The sequence below is a fragment of the Myotis yumanensis genome, unplaced genomic scaffold, assembly GCF_028538775.1.
Source record: "Myotis yumanensis isolate MYYU_CA2020_CCGP unplaced genomic scaffold, mMyoYum1.0.hap1 SCAF_15, whole genome shotgun sequence".
In the NCBI taxonomy this organism is placed as follows: Eukaryota; Metazoa; Chordata; class Mammalia; order Chiroptera; family Vespertilionidae; genus Myotis; species Myotis yumanensis.
In genome coordinates this window covers 42,464,524-42,486,511 of record NW_027223766.1, presented here as the reverse complement: position 1 = coordinate 42,486,511, position 21,988 = coordinate 42,464,524, and the positions used below count along the sequence as shown (strand labels likewise).

The window sequence follows — 21,988 nt, the reverse complement described above, 5'->3', positions numbered from 1 at the left end:
GTGAAGTGTGGTGAGTTTAAGGAAGTGTTTTTGAAAGTGATGTGAGCCCGTGTCTAGAAAACATGCTTATTTCTTAAAGACAAAATTAAAGTTTCTCCTTGAAACTTTAAAATTCTAAGAATTATAAGACATAATTTTATTAAAATAATTGAATCTTATTCTTAACTATTAAGCGAGATGTTAGATGTAAATTCCCGTATGTCTGTGCGGGCCCCAGCTTTCGTGGCCGTCCAAAAGAAAATTCTCTGAGGTTGTCTTGCTCAGCTCTTTCAAAATCAAGCTGGCGGAGAACTTGGGTGCGGACCCAAGGGCAGCACTCCGAAAGGGGGCTCTCCTCCTGCTGCCCCGCCCCCTCTCTCCTCTCCTCAGTCCAACAGTGCACATCTCGTGGTGGTGGTACTGGGATTTCCCCAAATGCCAGTGGACAGTTCACTTTCCCATTTCAGACAAATACAGTCTTCAGGAAGGACTCAGACACTGGTGAACAGGATAAATGGCAAACATCTGATTTATTTGATTAATTTAAATAATCCCTGTAATTTAAACTTCAGAGAGAATCTTTCCTGCTTTGATAGGAACTGTTGTTTGGTAGTTTATTAGGTCTAAATTGGAAAAATGTTGTCGCTCTATTGTAGAAGGCAGCCTGACCCCCACAGCAGTCTGCTGCCGAATAATCCAGCTTTGTTGTTGGTAGTCAAAATGGAGATCCTGCAAAGTATGATGCTTGTGAAGACAGATGGCCATTATGAGCCTACCCACCTCTAGGGGGGAAAAAAAGAGCAAGTACCCGAATTCTCTCGGAGTCCTGCTAAAAGCACTCCAGCTCCCCCTCTGCCCAAATTTACCAGGCACTTGGAGGAGGAAGCACCTGTCTGAAAAGTTAAGGCTCATGCGCACTGAGGGGAAAGTGGCCGGAGGAACGTTAGCAGGGGGTTACCTGCCATTCTCTGAGTGTAGAAGTTAGGGTTGTTCTTTTAACCAGGTTTTCATATTTTAAACAGTAGTTTACAATAAACTGTTTTCAGGAAAAAATGAGTAAACTACAATTAATATATGGCAGTTAATATATAAGAAGATGCCCTACTTTCTCTAGAAAACATTTCCTCTGATTTATAAAAGAGAAGGATTGTAGAGTCCTGAATTGCAAGTCGAAGTAAACATGGATCAGGAGAAAAAGATAAATTTATTTCTAAACCATTTCTGTCATCTGATTGGATTCTGTTCTAGGGCTATTGCACTGACATATCAAGAACACTTTGGAGTGACTTATTTAACCTTCTCAGAAGACCCTAGTCCTCGAATCATTTTCCACAACAGATGTCCAGTAACAATAGTGATAAAGGAAAACATTAAAGGTATATTTTATAGCATTGAATTTAAATGATACAGAACTTGTATTTTTTCCGGAGGATTTTGACTTAGTATTTGTGATCCTTTGAAGAATGTTTAAATACATATATTATTCCTCCCCTATAAAGTTTTTCTTGCCACACTCTGTTTAATATCCCTGAGTTTGTTTTAAAGGCCTAACCCTCCATATGCCTTTTTAAAAATCTTTTTTATATTTTCTTTAAATTGAAGAAGACATTTTCTTCATTGATATTTGTGAAGGCCTTCCTCTAGAGCAGTGATGGCGAACCTATGACACGCGTGTCAGAGGTGACACACGAACTCATTTTTTTTGGTTGATTTTTCTTTGTTAAATGGCATTTAAATATATAAAATAAATATCAAAAATATAAGTCTTTGTTTCGCTATGGTTGCAAATATCAAAAAATTTCTATATGTGACACGGCACCAGAGTTAAGTTAGGGTTTTTCAAAATGCTGACATGCCGAGCTCAAAAGGTTCGCCATCACTGCCAGAGTGTAAAACATTTAATTTTCATTTGGTCAATAAAAATTTTATTTACAAATACTATCTCAGCAACATGGCTATCTAACCAAGAACTGTATGTATATTGACCAATATGAGTGGTCATTAGTGTTACCTAAGCTTATAGCTCTGAAAACAAATATCAGTAAAATTGAAATAAATTTTAAATATGCAAATGTTTTTTTTAGATATTCCAAAGTTTGAGGTTTATTGCAGAAAAGTCCCTTCTGAGTGCTCAGTCCATCATGAGCTTTATCATCAGATTTCCAGTTACCCAGACTGCAAGACCAGAGACCTCCTCCCCAGCCTCCTGTTGAGGGTGGAACTCCAGGATGAAATGACGACCGAGTGGAGCGATGCCATCGACATCAACAGCCAGGGAACGCAGGTCAGTGAGCGTGCGGTCCTGCCACTGCCCGAAGGAGGATTCCCTTTTCTGAGGTTTTGCTGGTTTTCTATTTTTAAGCATAGTCTTCTAAATGCTGAACTTCCTGTTTCTGCATTAGGGTGTGTGTGTATCCTCATGTTATTAATTCTCAAATATAAGTGCAGCGTACGTATCTCTAAAGCATTTTATACAGCTGTTTACCAGAGAGGGGCCCTTGGAAAAGAAGCCCACCTTAGGTCTAGTACAAGGTCAAAAATGAAATGAAATTGTTGGACTTCTCTCATAGAAGGTAGTCCAACTGGCCAGATGTTAAGATAATCATAATGACAACCATAGATCAGTTCCCTCTTTTGAAGGTTTACCAATTTTATTTATTTACTTATTTAGTCTTCACCTGAGGATATGTGATTTTTAGAGAGAAACATGAATTGGTTGCCTCCCATGTGCACCCCAACCAGGGATTGAACCCACAACCCTAGGGATGTGCCCCAAGCCCACAACCTTCTTGGTGTATAGGATGACGCTCCAACCAACCGAGCCACCCGGCCAGGGCAAAAGTTTACTAATTTTAAAATATATATTTTTGCCTAGTAGTCTATAAAACTTTGCAAATATAAGTAGAGTTTTAAAATTCTGAACAGATAAAAGGTCCTGGCTTTGTCCCTGTCTTACTCTGGATATTAGTTGGTGTTATTTTTATTAAAATAAAAACAAATATCACAAATATTGATATTTGTGAAGGCCTTCCTCTAGAGCAGTGATGGCGAACCTATGACACGCGTGTCAGAGGTGACACGCGAACTCATTTTTTTGGTTGATTTTTGCCCCTCTCTGGTAAACAGCTGTATAAAATGCTTTAGAGATACATACGCTGCACTTATATTTGAGAATTAATAACATGAGGATACACACACACCCGAATGCAGTACACGTGTCGTACAGCCATCAGCACTATTTCAGAATCCCAAACCCAAGCTCTGTCCACTAAGCAATAACCCCCGATGTTCCCCTTTTCTCAGCCCCTGGTAGCCTCTATTGTACTTTCTGTGTCTGACTTTGCCTATTTTAGGCACCTCACAAGAGTGGAATCCAACCATATTTGTCCTTTTGTGTCTGGCTTATTTCACTAGGCATAATATTTTCAAGGTTTGCCCATGTTATAACAGGTATCAGAACTTTATTCCACTTTATGGCCAAATAATATTGTGCTGAACTTTTTTAATGTTCTTTCTCATCTATTAGTTTATTTGATCTTTACAATAAGCTTTTGAAGTAGGTCCCATTATAATGATAACAAAACACATTAAAATTATGAATATATGTACAGTAATAATAATGATTACCATTTAATAATCACCAACTGCATGACAGGCATTGGGCTAAGCACTTTACATCTTTTAATTGAATTTATTGGGGTGACATTGGTTCATAAAATTATTCAGGTTTCAGGTGTATAATTCCATAATATATCACTTGTATATTGTACTGTGTGTTCACCAACCCAAATCGAGTTTCCTTTCTTCACCATTTATCTTCCTTTCCCCTTTTCTACCTCCCTCCACCCTGTCTCCCTCTGGTAATCACACACTGTTGTCTGTGTCTATGAATTTGTTTTTATTTTGTGTTTTGCTCAATCACTTCACATTTTTTAACCAGTCCCCAACTCCTCTCCCCTCTGACAGCTGCCATCTAGTCTCTATCTATGACACTGTTTCCATTTTATTTGTCAGTTGATTTTATCTATTAGATTCTACATGTAAGTGAAAGTATATGGTACTTTCTTTTCTCTGATGGCTTATTTCACTTAGCATAATACTCTCCAGGTCCCTCCATGCTATCACAAGAGGTACGATTCCCTCCTTTTTTACAGAACATTTGATATTTGCCTTTTTCATTCTCAGCCTACAATAAGACGTTAATAAATATCAAATGAATGAATGAATGAATGAGAAGATGAGGTTACCAAGGGAGAAGAGAAAGAGAGTTCCAGGCCTACCCTTGGGAAACTTCATTATATAAGTACAGTGCAGCAAGAGACTGAGGAGGAAGCAGAGAGGGAGGAGGAAAGCCCGGCAGGTGGAAGCACAAAGCCCCTGAGTGCGGAAGTACACAGGGCGTAAGATGCGGAAAGAGGAAAGCAGCGTAGAGAAGTACAAGTGCAGAGTAAATGGAAGCGAGGAACGGGAGGAAAGGGGGAAAGGTGTTCTTCCCAGGGCGAGGCCATGAAGCAGACGAGATCAGAGGGGAGGAAGCTCGCTGCATGCTGCAGGGGAGCAGTCAGTAAAGAAGTGGAAAATGTGAGCAAGGAGTTGCCCAGATAGACATGTCCAAGCCCAGAGCCTGCAATTCGACTTCAACAGAAGGGCCATGTCCTCTTATCTGACCATGGAAAGGGGTGTGGAAGGGACACAGGTGTAGGTGGAGATATTTGGAGGGATGGCGCCAGAACATTGAGTGAATTGGTACTCGGTGGCCTTAAGTTTATTGTGAAGTGTGGAATGAATCATCTGTGAGAGAGAGAGAAAGGGGCGGGGGGAGGGGCAGCTTGGGAGAGCAGCTTGCAAAGAGCTAAAGGACCTGGCCGGGGGCAGGTGCAGGAGGCCAAGCAGCCTGGAGACCACACTCACTTTGGAGACCTGTATTCACAGAGGCTCCAAAATACCCAGGGTGTGCTTTCCATCCACAGGCTGTTTGATGAACAGTGAAGGTCTGTGCAGCCTCAGGAGACGGACGCTCCTGGTCACATTAATTTACAAAGTAAATACTGCGAGCTACTCTGTGTCCGTTAGAAGAGTTACAAAACCTGGCTTATATATGGTCTTGGGACGTCTTTACAGTCGGCCAACCTTATTTCGGGGATTCCCATCCACTCTAAATTTCCTCCAACCTTTGTAGTCAGGGATACTTCAAAGCTAAGAGGGGAGGTACTCTTTCCAACACCCTTATCACCCCTGGTCTGAGGACCCAGCAGAGTGTCATGTTCCCATTAATCTTCGAGGAACTGTGTGCCATATGTCCTGCAGACCAGGGCGTACTTCCTCTTCGGCAGGAAGATTTGTTCCGGCCCCTCGCGGCCGCGGCCTCAATAGTGCACCAGGCGTATAAATCACTGGGGAGGGAGGGAGTGTGTCCTCTGATGAAAGGAAGCAGCTCTTCTGTAGGAGTGAGCTTGTCTCCGAGGCTTTCCTCAGCCCTCTCCGAGGCACATCATGCAAATTTCAAAAAGCAGAATTAAAACTCCAGAAAATCCCCATGAAGCTGCAAGGAAGAGAAGTCCTGTAGCTTTTGTCAGTCATCGATGTGCCCCCTTGTCTCGGCTTTATGAATAGGATAGTGTCATGTTGTATAATTTTGTCATGGGCTATGGAAGGGAATATGCAGAAGATAACTTTTTAATGACACAAAGAAGTACTATGTTTATTTTTATAAATCTATATTTATTGTTGAAAGTATTACAGATGTCGTCTATTTTTTCTCCATTGACCCCCTCCACCCTGCCCCGCCCCCCAGGCCTTCACCACAGTATTATCTGTGTCCGTGGGCTATGCATATATGTATACTAGAGGCCCAGTGCATGAAATTCAATGGGGATCGGGCCTAAACCGGCAGTCGGGCATCCCTCTCACAATCCTGGACTGCTGGCTCCTAATCACTCACCTGCCTGCCTGCTGGTCACCCCTAACTGCCCCCCCACCCCCCCGCCAGCCTGATCACCCCCAACTGTCCCCTCTGCCAGCCTGGTTGCCCCTAACTGCCCCCCCCTGCTGGCCTGGTCACCCCCAACTGCCCCCCCTGCCGGCCTGGTCACCCCTCATGGCCCCCTCCACCGGCCTGGTCACCCCTTACTGCACCCCCCTGCCAGCCTGGTCGCCCCCAACTGCACCCCCCCAAACCAGTCTGGTCACCCCTAACTGCCCCCCCCCCGCCAGCCTGGTCACCCCCAACTGCCCCTTCTGCCAGCCTGGTCACCCCTCACAGCCCCCCCCGCCGGCCTGGTCGCCCCATGCAGCCTGCTTGTTCAGTTGTTTGGTCATCCCTCACTAACCCCGCTGCCGGCCTGGTCATAGGCAGCCATCTTGTGAGGGTTAATTTGCATATTACCTCTTTATTATATAGAACTAGAGGCCTGTTGAACGAAAAGATTTGTGCAATAGGCCTTCCCTTCCCCTGGCTGCCGGCACCGGTTTTCCTCCGGCACCCAGGACCCAGGCCTTCGCTCCAGCCGGAGCCACCTTCAGTCTTTGCTCCGCCGCTTCGCCCCTACGTATGCAAATTAACCACCATCTTTGTTGGTGGTTACTTTGCATATCTCACTGATTAGCCTATGGGAGGCATAGCGAAGGTATGGTCAATTACCATGTTTGTCTATTATTAGATAGGATAAGTTTCCAAGTTAATCTCTCCCCACCCCCAACCCCACCCCCACAATCCCTGCCTTCCCTTGGAGATATGACAGTCTGTTCCATGCTTCCATCTCTCTGGATCTATTTTGTTCCTCAGTTTATTTTGTTCATTAGATTCCACATATGAGTGAGATCATGTGATATTTGTCTTTCTCTGACTGGCTTATTTCACTTAGCATCATACTCTCCAGGTCCCTCCATGCTGTCTCAAAGGGTAAGAGGTCCTTTTTATACAGCTGCAGAGTATTCCGCGATGTAAATGTACCACAGCTTTTTTATTTGCCCATCTATAGATGGAAGTGGGATCACTGGGTCAAATGGCAGTTCCATTTTTAACTTTTTGAGGAAACGCCATACTGTTTTCTATAATGGCTGCCCCAGTCTGCATTCCCACCAGCAGTGTACTAGGGTTCCCTTTTCTCCACATCCTCGCCAGCACTTGTCATTTGTTGATTTGTTGATGGTAGCCATTCTGACAGGTGTGAGGTGATAACTCATTGTTGTTTTAAATTGCATCTTTCTGATGATGAGTTACTTTTAGCATTTTTTCATATGTCTCTTATCCATCTGTATTTCCACTTTGGAGAAGTGTCTATTTATGTAGGTCCTTTGCCCATTTTTTAGGTGGATTGTTTGTCTTCCTTTTGTTAATTTGTATGAGTTGAGGAGGATGAGTGGTTTGAACCCCAAAACTCAGATGAAATAATCCCTTTGCTGATGACGTCTACAATGACCCAGTCAATACCCATGATCTTGGACTCCTCGCATAACTGTGTCGTGGGTCCCTGTCCTCGCTGCTTTCTTCGCCCGTTGTGTGTGGGTGTGGGCGGGGAGATGGCAGTCCTTCGTGTTTATATAGCTCTGCACCACTTACAGAGTGCGCTCACGTCCACGGGCTTGCATTCATTTATTCCATAAACTTTTTTGAGGGCCTATCAGGGGCCAAACCTTTTGCCCTGAGAAAGGCCTAATTCCTGCCTTCAGAGACCTGAGTAACTAAATTAATGTTGTCAAGTGTACAAAGTCCTAAGATAGAGCCTTTGATCCCCACAAAAATCTAAAATAGAGCAATAATTTTTATGTGTGTGTGTTTTTTAACTGGTGAGAGGATTAAGGCTTATCGAGGAGTCAGCTGGGTGGGTTGTAACTGGCGGAGCAGGATCAGGCTGGAACCTGGATGTGGTCAGACACGGCCCCATCTTGTTTTTCATACATGAAGCTAAGGTCAATGTTTGCCCTTGGAGTCCTGTCCCGGCAGCAAATACGCTACCAGAACATTCACAGAAGCACCGGTCAGAGGTTTTCTAGGACCCCTTTCCCTTCGTGCGAGCGTCCCTTCCACGACGTTGCCCGTGTTCAAGCAAGGCTCCCGCCGCAGGGACCGAGGCAGTCTGTGCTGCTATCTCGCAGAGACTCCCTGGTAGCATCCGTGCACGCAGCCTTGTTCTGCCCTCTGGAGCATCCGGTTATTTACTTCCCTTTTAAGAGCGACACTAAGGCATGGGAGGCAGCCTCGACACTTCTTTAAGCGTCCTCCCCTCCAGGCCACACCTTTCTGGTTCCTTAACTCATTCCTCCAGTCATGTGACTCCCAGATCCATCCCCACAGTTGCCCTGCTCTGAGCACACTGGTGTGTTAGGTTCCCCTTTAAAAACCTGGCAGCCGGATGGCACACCGTATTCCAAATGTGGTCTAACCAGCCACTGCCTCCCCATGTCTCCATGAGGAAAGTAGAGACTAAGTTAGCTTTTCATTAACGAGCCCAGACTCTTTGTTATTATTGAGCTTGTGGTCAACCACATTCCCCAGGCCTTTATCATGTAACTCGCTGTACAGTTGATTTTAACCCAGTGGCGGGACTGTACATTTCTTCCCAATCAATTAAATCTTGTTGCTATTGGCCCAGTCCAGTTTGTTGAAATTACTTTAAAAAAATATGTGAGGCTGCCATCCAGCATAGTAAGTATCCGTGGTGGCTGTCCTTCGTCTGTAGATGTGGTAAGCATACGTTCTACGCGTCCGTCGTCGTCGTTAGTAAAAGTGTGGAGCAGGATGAGGGCAAGGTCTACGCACTGCAGTGAAACTCTAGACCCTTCCCTGGTGCGTGGGTTCAGCCAGCTGCCAGCACCCCAAACTCACCGTCGCCGCCCACATCTCTTAAATGAGAAGATGCATGCAAAGGCACTTCTCGAACTATCCAAGATATTTCTTATCTGGTTACAAGGATGTCGTGACTCACGAGAGTCCTCAGAATCTCGAGAAGGTTACGTAACCACTGTTGTTTCAAGCCTCTGCTGTTTCCTTTCCATCCTTTTCCACCTTGATCATCTTAGAAATGCATCTCCCTCCTTTTTCTCTCTGGGAATCTAATTCATCTCATAGCTTTAGCTACTATCACCCAAGCACTGCCAGTAACCATCTCTGGCCTCCACACCTTTTTGAAGCTCCGGATCTGTGTCCAATACCCACCAGCCATGTCCTTCTGAGAGGCCTGGTTTAACCGGCTGCAGTGCTGGATGCTGAAGTCGCCTCTGATTATCTCTGGGTTGTCACACATTGCCTATAAGGGGGAAGAGAAAGAGGGAAAGAAAGGAAGATTTTCAAGAATATTTTCATTGATTTCCTATGTATCACCTTGTAATTTATTTGTTCAATACAATTAAAACTGTAATATTTTAAAATATTATATGTTGGATATAAATATAATAAATAATCATTTTAATGAAGACAATATATAGAAAAGCACAAATTATATTAAAGTGTTTCTACTTTCCCATTGCTTTTTAGAGAGAGTGGAAGGGAGGGGGAAAGAGAGAGAGAGCGAGAGCTATGTCGATGTGAGAGAGACACGTCGATAGGTTGCCTCCCATACAAGCCCTAAACCTGCAATTCAGATACATGTCCTTCACCAGGAATTGAACCCACAACCCTTCAGTGTGCGGACTGACACTCTAACCACTGACCCACATGTAAGAGAAAGTCACTGACAGAGTGCTCTAACAGGTACAAATGGCAGCAGAGTAGCCCCCGAATGTTCTGCACTGAGAACAGCACCTCCCTTCCTATAGCCTTCCACACACACACACACACACACACACACACACCCCCGCCCCCATGCTACGGTGTGAAGTGAGAAAAGTAAAACATAACTAAGTGACAGCATTGATTAGGACCCACTAGCTCCTTGAGCAATACCAAACAACTAAAAAACAATCCCCATTTAGTAATTCATTTTTCCACCCACAGAACAAGCAAATCTCCCCAGGATGCTAACCAGTCACATCCTAGTGGAAACCCAGTCTTCTCATGAGGCTCCCGTAGTCTGGGTGTAACTCCCTTCTGGAGACCTATGACCTATCTGCTGCCTCTTCCCCCTTGTACAGGACAGGATAACAGGCATAGTCCCTCCAAATTGGCAAGAGGAGGGATGAGAGCCTCTCGTCCATAACAAGTCTGGAATTTTGAGAGCACGTATTGTGGATCGCACCCTGGAAGCAAAGCTTAGTCTTCGAGCCCATTTCTGCTCTTGGAAGAGCACTCTTCCCACTATTCCTCCAGTCCTTGCATCTACCCTCAGAGCTCTGTCTGGGCCAGTATTGCAGCTTGTTTTGAGTCTCAAATAATCACAGTCTCTTTTACTCTAGGCTCATAAATTTACAGAGCAGTAGTAGTTTATTGAGAACACAATAGACTGCAGTGGGGGGAAGGCTGGCTCTTTTATGCTTTGCCTCAGAAGCAACCCATGTCAATTCATTGACCAAAATTAGTCATACCTAATTGCACGGGGTAAGGAGTAGAATCCTGCTCGTGCCAGGAAGGAGAGGGCAGCAGACAAGGGTGGACAGAAGTCTCCACCACAGGAGCCGCAGTGAGATAACGTCCACTCAGATCTTTACTGAGTCCCAAGCTCTTGGTTATAAGGACCAAAGAAATGGACACAAAACCATTGCCCTCAGGAGTGTAGACAGCAACCACGATGGTTAATAAACTGAGAGGGAGGAGCATTTTCTAGCTCTCTGCCCTGAAACTGTTAGCCGGGCATTGTCTCACTTTTGTGCACTTGGCTTTTCACAGCCTCAGCTGTGAGCAACTTGAGGGCGTGATTGTATCTTCTTGATGCCTAGTACAGTGGCTGGCTCATTGTGAGGCCTCTTGAAGTGTTGAAAATTGATTGAGTGACTGGGTGATCTAACCATCAGACCAAAACCAGGATTTGTTTTCAGCCTCTGGAGGACCTGATTACAGGTGCCTAGTTTCTCTGGCACTTAGTTACCCAACTCCCTAATCCCTGGAGCTGCCACTGTACAAAAGACACTGCGAGTGCGCTGTCTCTCCACTCGGGGAAAAAGACGGGGTGGGCTCCAAGAACTCACGTCAGTACTTCTCCCGTTCGAATGGAGTGAAAGGGACACCCGGCACAACTTTCTTTGCAGAAGAGAAAGAAGCGCCTTAAAGGTTTCAGTTAATTTGCTTACTTTCAAAGCCCTTGGGCAGTGAGCAGAACCCTCAACTTGCCTTCTTTTTACTACTTAGAACAAACAAGTGTCCTCCTGTCATAATTCATGAAGATCACTTTGATAATGAACAGAACAATATATTTCCCTCTTCTGGTCCCCTCCTTCCCTTTGTGGGGTAGTAATTCTGGTTGTTCATTGTGTGGTGAAACCCTGGGGGGGGGGGGGGGGGGGGGGGCGGCGCACCAAAGTCACGGGCAGTGATGAGAGAGGGGAGTGTGCTAAGAGAATAACCTCACACCTGCAAGGCCAGAGAGGCAGTGGGCTTACTTTACATGTCATATAAAATGATGGCTTTTATACTGTGTTTCTCAAAGAATGCCTGTTTTACGTGAGCTGGGCCATTTTTTAAGTTGCTACATTCTAGATTTTATCACAGTCAAGTTCAGTTCTGACCTTGGAACACGGCGGTCAAATTCAGGATACAGGAGTCTTTTGAAACAGACATTTTGTGAAGCAATCCATTTGGGAAGCACGTCCAGTCCGTAGAGAATACAAATTGACTCTACTCCTGCCCCCAGGAAGTGGACGGTCTCATGACTAGTAGTAAGTCAGGTATATAAACAGATGACTGTAAGGCAAACACTACTATTTGTGATTGAATAGAAAAATGGTCAAAGTACTGTGGGAATGCAGGTGTAGGTATGGTATCAAGCTGAGGAAGGGACTAGAAAACTTAGGGAATGGAAGAAAGTGTCCTTAAGCTGTATGTGCAAAAATACATAGGCATTGAAAGGACTTTATGGGGAAAGCGTATTCTAGGCACCATGTCAGAGCATGTTCTAGGGCTGAGTGTCGGACAAGGGCCTAAGCTGGAGCAATGGTGTGGAATGAAAAAGGGTCCTGGGTTAGCAGGCAGCAGCGTAGAGGCCCTGATGACGGCTGGGCTGCAGGGGTGAGGAGAGGGAGGAGGCAGAGATGACGTTAGGTGCCCTAGATGCTGGGGATGGCCGCGAGAAAGAGCCATTTATTTGTTCAGGAAAAAAGCTCAGTGGCCTTGAGGTTGCTTCCAAATCTGAGTCTGTGACTCACTCCTGTGGTTCTGTGTACACTCCTGGTAGCTCTTCGTTGGGTCAAAATGAGAAGACATTCATTGCATCTCACGTGGGCACCTGGCTTTGTTCGTTCGTCCAGGAATTGTCAGTCTTTTACTTGCTGTCCTAACCGTAATAATCAACATTCCAAGCATAAGGAGGTTCTCGTTCCCACCGCAGGTAATGCTGGCTGTGAACATGGTGTTCTTGGAGTTGTTTTTCAAATAGTTCTGTTCTGTTTTCAAATATTTATCCATTTAGGCAACATCACTATTTATGGCTGAAAGGACATCTGTTCTGCTGGCCTGGCACCTGGCTTCTGAGCTAGAACTTTTTTTAAGTCTGAGTCCACCTTCTCACTGTAGAAAAATTAATTTTGACTCTACTCACATGACATTATCTGATGTTCTTGTGACAAGTTATGTGAGGGCCTTGGAAGGATGATGACAGGCCTTTGTGGGTAGGTTTTGTTTTATCCCCAGCATAGAAGAGCATCCTTGTGGTAGGAGATCAACACTCAAGAGCCTGAAACTTTTTGCACATTGCATGTGAAGCTCGGAGTGTTAGAGGGGTTTTTCCACAGGAATTCGTATGTACACATACAGCTGGCCTGTGGCTGGGCTCCAGCCCTCGCCGGGTTATTTGCCTGTTCCAGAGAAGCAGGGAAGCAAGACACTCATGCCCCGTCATCCATCATGTGCTTCCTATGAACCTTACAGCTGGATATTGAAAAATCTTGATTTGGTCTCTCTCTCTTTTCTCCTTTCAGTCAGCTGGATATGGAGATACAGAAACGGAACCAGGAAGTGTTTGTGGAATTGAATCAGAACTTGAGACATTGAGAGTCGGTCATTTCAGTGGTGTGTCTTGTTCCTTTCTCATCAGATATTGAATATTCTTCCTGCAGGTTGTGTTCCTGACTGGCTTTGGCTATGTGTACGTGGACATTGTCCATCAGTGTGGCTCCATCTTCATCACTCTGGCCCCAGAAGGAAAAGCAGGACCTATTGTAACCAATACCAACAAGTAGGTTTAATCATTATCTCAACAGCAGGACAATAACCTTTCCCACTATGAAGCTGTAAACCTATCACTTACCATTCTTGGTCATCCCTATGTATACATTGAAGCTTGTGATTAATTATTGGGTAATCCATCAGGATATGGTTATTAGCATTGAGTCATATTTATATTAGGGAGCAATCTATTGTCTTACCTGGATGCCCCTTCCAGTTCTTCTGTGATATTAACAAACATTTACAAATGAAAGCACACTTCTTAAAATTGTATGTTATCACTAGCATGAAATGCTAATTAATACTTCTGTATCCACATGGCAACCTAGTAATTAATAACTGAACTTAGCAATTAGAGCTGCATCAAAAGTAAATTCACCTCTTAGAACCACATTTTCCCCCTTCAACCTGAAAGTCACCATCAGGTTTTACAAACATGAATCCAAGAGTTAATATCCTTAAATTAAAAGAACTCATAAAATTCAGTAGGCTCACCATGAAGGTAGCCTCTTCTTCCAAAAATAAAGTAAGGGCAAAAGATAATGAACAGAAAATTCTAGAAAGAGGAACTACAAGTAATTAAAGAAATGCATATTTAAATAATGTATTTCTTATCAAATAATATGTTCCATCATATATGGTCCTAGTTGAAGTGTATGTTGTTACCATTTTCTGGAAAGCACTTTAGAAATACATATTTGGAGCTTTAAAATCCCTTTGGCTTAGAAATTCCAATTTTAAGAGTTAAAGCAATAATTAGAGAAGTTGGCAAAGATATATGCAGAAAGGTATTTATCACATTGCCAATTATAATGGCAAAATATTCAGAGGACAACAGCTATCAGTACAGGAATAGATAGCACATAAATGTACCACGAGTGGTACATCCACAGAAAATAGGCGTAGAGATTATAGTGTAATAGGAAGATGCACATGATAAACCTAAAATGGAGAAAACAGTATAAAGTTGAGTATATAAATAAGGCCCTAGCTATTTGTCATATGTACACATATTCTACATGAGTAAATGTGCATGCACACACATCCACTCTGTCTCACACACATACACACACAAGAGAAACATTCCTAAAAAGAAGCCTGAAAAGAATCAGAAGTGTTAATAGGTGTGGGGTTAAAAGTGATTATTTAATAAGTTTCTATATTTTCATTTTCTACAGTAAAAATTTATCAGAAAAATTATTGATTTTATGGACTCTTAAATGATATCAACTTTGATACATTTGTTTAGGTCCTTTTTTAAAAATTTTCTTGCTTTTCATATATGGGTAGGAACTCACTAATTTGTACCCTGCCAAATTATTACTAATTTGAATTTATAATATTTCAAACAAAGTTAAGTAGAATGTTTTCTTGGCCCAGAAGTATTTGTAAGAAATTAATTAAGAGACTAAAATTCAGAGACTACATTTTAAATTGCATAGTACAAAATTTTAAATCTACCCCAGAATTTCATGAACATTTATCTAAGCATTAGGAGGGCATTGTTAATGACAAGAGCCACAATCCATGCGTGCAGTGGTGAAAACAGGAAAGGCACCCGTACTTACTTGCACTTCGTAACTCATTTATTCGATGCTGACTTTTCAAGTACTTACTGGATGCAGGTGCTATTCTAGGGAAAGTGGTACATCAGTGAGTAAAGAAACCAAAATCCCTGCTCTTGAGGAATCACATTCTTATATGCATGGAATGGGAAGACAAAGGGTAAACATAATGGAAAAGGAAATTTTATGGTGATCATAAATCTCAATTTATTTCATTATAATAAAAGGTAAAGAAGGTCGGCATTCTGCAGATATAAAAACAGAGCCCAGGAAGAAGGACAGAGGGTAGTTTTTGAAAACGGTGTAAGTCTCTCCAAGATGTTGACATTGGAGCAAAGACCTAAAAGCAGCCAGAGGGTTAGTGATGTGGTTTTCTGGAGGTAGAGCTGTCCAGACAGAGGGCACAGTCTGGCGAAGCAGGGGGAGCCCATGCGGGCCAGATGGAGGGGTGAACGTGGGGGTGCAGTGCCAGAGGTCCGAGAGTAAAGGCTGGAAGGAGGGACACATGTGGGGCTCAGTTTTCATTCTGAGTGAAACAGGCAAGTCTTGGAGCATTTTGAGTAGAGAAGTTCCATGATCTGATCTAAAATTTTAGATGCTTGTTGGCTGCTTTGTTGAAGTGGATGGTATAAAAGCGAGGCTGGAAGCAGGAAGACTAGTTAGGAGATCATGACAGTTATTCACACCAGAGAGAGATAAGAAGTGGCCAGTTTCTGGATAGCCTTTTGAGGACAAGCCCATGGGATTTCCCTGATGCATTGGATAAAGGAGAAAAATAGAGGCATCAAGAAGGAGTTCACACTTTTTGGTCTAAGTAACTGGTAGAACATAGTTGCCATTAACTGAGATGGGAAAGACTGTATGTAGATTTGGGGTCGGATCAAGAGTTTGATTACGGATATGACAAGTTGAGCGTCATTTAGACATATAAGTGACTCTGTGGATAGGCAGTTATGTATGTAAGATTGGAGTTCGGAGGAGTCCTAGGCTAACTGTGTGCCTTTGGAAGTCATCAGTATATAGATGACTCATCAAGCCATGTGGCTGGACAGTATTTCCAAGGGGAGTGAGTGGAGGTGGAGGACCAAGGGCTGAGCGTTGGGCACCTGAACTTTAAGAGGGAGCCACATAGGTAACGGGGATGGATGTCCAGAGGTAGGACAGAGAAGACATGTAAAGAAATTATTCCCAGCTGGAGGGAGTTATCGCCATCAAAGGCCACAGTAGTTGAGTGAGCCACACACTGAAGTCCGCCATTTGATGTAGCCAGGCGAAGTCACTGGTGGCCTTGAGGAGAGTCGCTTTGGTAGACTGTTGGGGGGCAGAAGCCTGCGTGGATCAAGGTGAAGGGAAAATGGAAGGAGAATAGAAGATGATATATATAAAAAACTCTTTGGAGTCTTTTGGTAGAAGGATCAGAAAAATGAGTGGTAGCTGGAGGAGGTAATGGAGCTACAAGAGGGATTTGTTAAGACAGGAGAAGTAACAGCTTCTAAGCTGCTCGTGGTGATGACCTTGAGGAAGGGGAGTGACTCGCCCGTGAGCCGTAGAAGTGGCGGGAAGCAGCGCTGGCGGAGACGCTGGAGCAGTTTGCAGTGGGGCAGTTCGCGGTCAGTTTTCTTCCGCTTGCTCTCCTTGTTCAAGCTCAGGAGGCTTGGTTATTCTGTTATGTCTTTCTGCCTTGCGATGATTATAACAGAGGATTCGGGCACAAAGGAGAGAGGACAGTGGAGTAAACGTCTGGTGTTGATAAGGGAAACCCGTGGAGGAACATGACAGGGACTGGCAGTCCCGTTGGGAACATTCCCCGATGGTCGGAGTGTGACGGGCTCTGTCCAGGCACAATGCACTGCACGTCGAGTTCTCACGTTCCTTGTGAGGACCCGAGGGGACCTCAGCAGGTGTTGACTAAGGCACTGCCATTCACACACACAAAAGGAAGGCAGCAGGGGAGCCACTCTTCTTTCCTTCTCTCCTCCAGAACGCAGGCGAGGGCTGTGGCGTTGAAGATGTTCGTCACTCGGCTGAGCCTGGCCGTGTTCGATGACCTCACCCACCACACGGCCTCCTCCGAACTGCTGAGACTCACGCTGGACAATGTCTTCCTCCAAATGGCCCCGGCGGCTGGTCCCCTCCTGGGGGAAGAGCCCAGCGCGGCGCCCTCCCAGCTGTACTGTGTGGAGGTCTGCTGTGGGGACCTGCAGCTGGACAACCAGCTGTACCACAAGTCCAACTTCCACTTCGCCGTCCTGGTCTGCCAGGGCGAGAAGCCAGAGCCCGCTCAGGGCCCCAGCACACAGAGCCTCCTCGCGTCCAGCGGCGATTGGGAGGAATGCAGGAGGAAAAGTTTCATCCACCTGGGCCTCACCTTCACTGAGGGCGAGAACTTCCTGGGTGACATTCACGAGCTCAGCTTTGAGCTGAAACCTGCCCGGCTGTACGTGGAAGACACGTTTGTATACTACATCAGAACTTTGTTTGAGACCTACCTTCCTCACAGCAGCCTGGCCGGTCCCCCCACCCTGTCCCCGGGTGGCGCACAGCCTCTGCCCATGCAGGTGAGACAGCACGCCAGGGCCCTGGTGAACCCCGTGAAGCTGCGGAAACTGGTCATCCTGCCCGTGAGCCTCCTGGTCAGCATCCACGCCTCCCTCAAGCTATACATAGCCTCCGACCACACTCCGCTCTCCTTCTCGGTGTTTGAAAGAGGCCCCGTCTTCACCACGGCCCGGCAGCTCATCCACGCCCTGGCGATGCACTACGCCTCGGGGGCTCTTTTCAGAGCAGGTGAGGACACAGCGGAGGGTCTGGGCAAGGGGAGACGTTTCGGGGTCGTGCCTTATGGACATCAAGAGGCCATACGGGGAGAGGCGAGGAGTGTGGGCTTTGCCGGGAGACAGCCATGGATTTAAGCCTGGACTCTGCCACCGCTAGCTGGAAGGCCTTGAGCAAGTCGTTGAACATCCCCAAGTCTCAGTTTCCTCTGCTATAAAATGGGTTGTTGAGGGTTTTGAGAGGATACAATGAAAGTATCCTGAATTAAGTGCCCTGAATTTTGCTTGGCACTTAACAAACACTAAAGCAATACAGCTGTTCTATTCGCTGTCACATAACTTAGAATTGGAAATCCACAGAGGAAACAGTCTTTGGGCTCTTGCTGGTACCAGGCTCTGTTAGCACACCAGTGCAGCCAGGAAGAGCAGCCCGGCCGAAAAGCAGTGCCGTTCTAGGTTGTCAGCTTTCTTTCTTTTTTTTAAATCATTTTATTTTTCAATTATAGTTTGTATTCAACACTATTTTTTTTAATGTTTTCAGTGATTTTAGGAAGGGAGAAGGATAGAGAGAGAGAAACATCCATGAGTGAGAAACATCATAGATCAGCTACCCCTTCTATGCCCCCTGCTGGGGATCAGGCCCACAACCCGGGCATGTGCCCTGACTGGGAATCAAACCCTTGACCTCTTAGTTCCTGGGTCGAAGCTCAACTGCTGAGCCACACCGGCTGGGCTGTTAGCTGTCTTCATTGCAGTCTTTCATGAAGAGATGTAGGAGAGAAATCCAGAGGCTTCATTTGCTCGTAAGATGCATAGAGAGACTCTACCTGCCCGGTGCGGCCTTGTCCGTCTGAACAGATGACAGAAGGCCCGCGGTGCCTCAACCTCCCACACACCTGAGCTGGGAAAGCCCACCGGGCTGGTTCGAATATGTGCACAGAACGTTCTGTGGGAAGGGCGGTGCTGAGAGTTGGGTGCTGGGGACCAGGTTGTTTCAGAATACTCTGGCAGCAGTTTCCAACCTTTTTTTGTCTCATGGCATACATAAACCAATTCTGTGCACACCAAAATATATATATCCTATTTTTTGCCAATCTCACACACACACAAAAACAGATATAATTTTGATTCATTCACAACAGATGGCTATTGTGTTGGCTGCTGTCATTTTTTTATTTGATAATCTAAGGGAAAGGAGGTCCGTGCCCCTGACTAAATAGCCGGCTATTGTGTGTTTTGAAAATTCTTGCTGCTCTATGGTAACCGGCGTCAAAGCACACATTCCTGACCTAAATGCACTCGGAAGCCGTTTCATTTTGACAGTCTCACTCCTTAAGTTCCCCTGAATTTAGGCAACAAACACCAGCCAGAGTGGGTCTTGTGGGCCCCGTTTGATAAAGGAACATGGAAGTCTTACTCTCTGAAATGGCAGAGAGAGAGCCTTTGTAGCCTTGTACTTGGAATGCATTCCCATCAGAGATGATCATTTTAGCAGCAGTGACTCATGTTGTTGCCATCCTGGTAAGATTGCGTTTTCTCCACCGTGAAATGCACAGTGTAGAGAGGGCTACTCACAACCCTTAACTGAAAATGACAGGGTCCGGGAGGGCCCTGCCGAGCTGTTGTTTTGATAGCTTGCACAACAATGAAGAAATATTCCCTCTTGCTAAGAAACCATTTAGAAATAAGCTGTTAACATTTCAAATTTAATAGACGGGTATTCCAGAAACTTACCCTTTCGGGCAGTTTTTGCTCTTAACATGAGGAGCAGGCATGTAGGTTACCGAGCGCTGACCCAGGCCTGGGAGGCAACGCCTCGGGCCGGGCACCACGTGCCTGCAGTGTGGGGAGCACCCGTCTGTGCCAGGATCTGGCAGAGACACGCGGCTGTGGCACCGGGGAGCCACGTCCCTGCAGCCCCAGCGCCAAAAGCGATCGCTCTGCTTTGTTTATGTTTTTAACGAGCTTTCCCAAGAACATTCTGTTTGGATCTTTTGTAATCCACCTAAAAATCCTCTAAGCTGTGTCCCAACCTCATTATACGCTGAGACGAAATTCTAATACAGAGGGCCAGATTTTAGAGCCTGCTGGGAAGTCTGTCACTAAAAACCTACCGACAATCTAAAGATTATCTGGAAGAAGCAGTGATGAGCAGGTTGGAAATGGGAAGATGGAAGGAGGTGACCAAACCCCAGGACGAGTCTTGTAGGAACAAGTGAACAGGTTGCATAAAGACAGTAAAGTAATTAGAAATGAGTAACTAACCCTGTTTAAAGAATGTGGGCTTTATATTTTCCTGGCGCCCTCACGACCCCTAAGTCTCAGTTTGATTAGATACCAGACAGACAACCTTTTTCAACAAAATTCCCGGACAAGCAAGCTGAGGCTACATTTGCTTTTGGAGGAAACTCGTTAAAGGAGAGTCGGGGATGCTTTGTGCCCTTTCTGCCCAGCTCACACGCACGCGCAGTAGCTCTGGGCCACGCGTGGCCTCCGTCAGGCAGTGGTCCTGATCCAGGAGACCGAGCCGCCCTGGGTGTGCAAGGGGCTGGGTCCTTTCCGCCCACCCCTACCCCCTGCCCTGGGGTTTTGCTTGGCAGTAGCTCCTTTACTTCTATGTGGAGTCTTTGGAGAGAAGGGGAATTAAAATGTTTCTAGAACCACCTGGGCTCACGCAGGGGGGGACGGGGAGTGGGGGGCTCGGGGGGAGAGGGTGCAGGTGGAATCAGGTAAACCTGGGCTGAAACCCAGCCCACATGTCTAACCCTGGGGAGATGGTGAACAGTGGACTTCATCTCTTTCCTCCTTTCCCTGCCTGCCTGGGAGACAGTGGAGGCAGGGAATTAACAGCCTTCTCTGTCCCCTGGGCCTCAGACGGTTTCTGAGCCCAGGGGTTCAACCTTTAGCTGACCTGAACTTACATAAAAGGAGGTGATAGTACTTCTCTTGCACAGTTGCCTGTGAGAATTAAAAATGTTCAATGCCTGGCCCCTATAGGCCTCCCAGTTACAATCATCTTCTGGAAGTTATTCCCTGTGATAACATAAACCCTGGTGTTGTCTTCCTAGTGGTCCAGAGAAGAGAGGGGCTCCAATTTTAAGAACGTCCTCCTCTACAAGAGCTGGGCCCAGGTGCCCTAGGGCTCCGCAGGGCTTTGCACCCGCACTGTCCAGCCTCCAGGGTCGGTGACCTGACTGGGGATCTCTGTCGCAGGCCTGTCCGCTAAGAACCTGTTGGTGAGGCAGGCTCGGCTCCCAGGGCTTCCATCCGCTGGCCTCCCATTAGCGCTGTCAGCCCTGGGCTGGGAGTCAGTTACCAGAGAAAGCCCCCACCCGGGGCGGGGGGGGGGGGGGGGTGAAGGGAAGCCACTGCCAGAGTCCATGCCACAGCCACATTCCCACGGGGCAGGGCGCACAGCAGTGAGGCCGCTGCTGGCAAGCCCGGCTCACACAGGAAACCAGACCCGAGGCTCCCCCCTGGGACCTTGGCAGGGAACGCTCCCCTCGCTAACTAATCAGTGTGTCCCTGTCACCGAGGTTTACACAACTGGAGCTGGGCTGGAAAGGGAGACGTGTGTCTGGCTCCAGCTCCGCGCTAGGAGGAAGCGCTCAGCTTGGTCGGAGTGGGAAAGATTAAAAATAACTCCTCCATCTTGGTCAGGACTCTGCATCCCCTGTAACACCCATTCAGCATCTGGCCTCCCGACCAGGCACCTTCTGATCCCAGGGGCCCCCCTCTCCCCCCCGCTGCCCCTGCGCACACCCGCAGCCTGAGGGGCCGCCATCCCGTGCCTGGGGCCTGCGTCCCAGCACACGGTCCCTTTTAGCAGGAACAGCGGAGGCTTGGCAGGGCGGTCACATAAAGCTGTTTGTGAGGCTGCCAAAGGACCACTTTGATTTATAAACTAGGAAAGTTTGCCACATCTGAATTCACAGTGAATGAGTTATTTCCCATATTTTGCTCCAAAAAAGCTTATTACATTCTCAATTCTAGTGTGAAAAATGAATTGCAGGGAAAATGTGTTATTTTTCCCAAATGTTGAAAGTGCCGTGTTGAAGGTCTCAGCAACCCTTCCCTTTGGTCCCCGCAGGCTGGGTGGTTGGATCCCTGGAAATCCTCGGCAGCCCGGCCAGCCTGGTGCGGAGCGTGGGCAACGGCATCGCCGACTTCTTCCGGCTCCCGTACGAGGGGCTGACCCGCGGCCCCGGGGCCTTCGTGAGCGGCGTCTCCCGTGGGACCACGTCCTTTGTGAAGCACATTTCCAAAGGTAGCTATTCCGGTCCCTTGTGATAATGCCTGATTTCATTCCTTCCTGACTTATTTTTCTCTTTTTAAAGGACGTGTTAAAGCTTCAGTGTTGCCTCTAGCTTTGTTTGGCGTGTTGGCTTGCAGTGAAACGCTGGGTCTGTAACAGAGCT

General features: G+C 46.2%; 1 protein-coding gene across 3 annotated transcripts in view; it reads left to right on the top strand.

Annotated features, from left to right (window-relative positions):
- VPS13B (vacuolar protein sorting 13 homolog B) overlaps positions 1-21,988 on the top strand; it is a 607,742-nt gene that overhangs the window by 565,966 nt on the left and 19,788 nt on the right. For all 3 annotated transcript variants that reach the window (XM_070391987.1, XM_070391986.1, XM_070391988.1), the window contains exons 53-57: positions 1,228-1,355; positions 2,064-2,263; positions 13,123-13,241; positions 16,778-17,583; positions 21,661-21,837. In XM_070391987.1, coding sequence (XP_070248088.1) covers positions 1,228-1,355; positions 2,064-2,263; positions 13,123-13,241; positions 16,778-17,583; positions 21,661-21,837 — 1,430 coding nt within the window. The remainder of the gene's footprint in view (positions 1-1,227; positions 1,356-2,063; positions 2,264-13,122; positions 13,242-16,777; positions 17,584-21,660; positions 21,838-21,988) is intronic.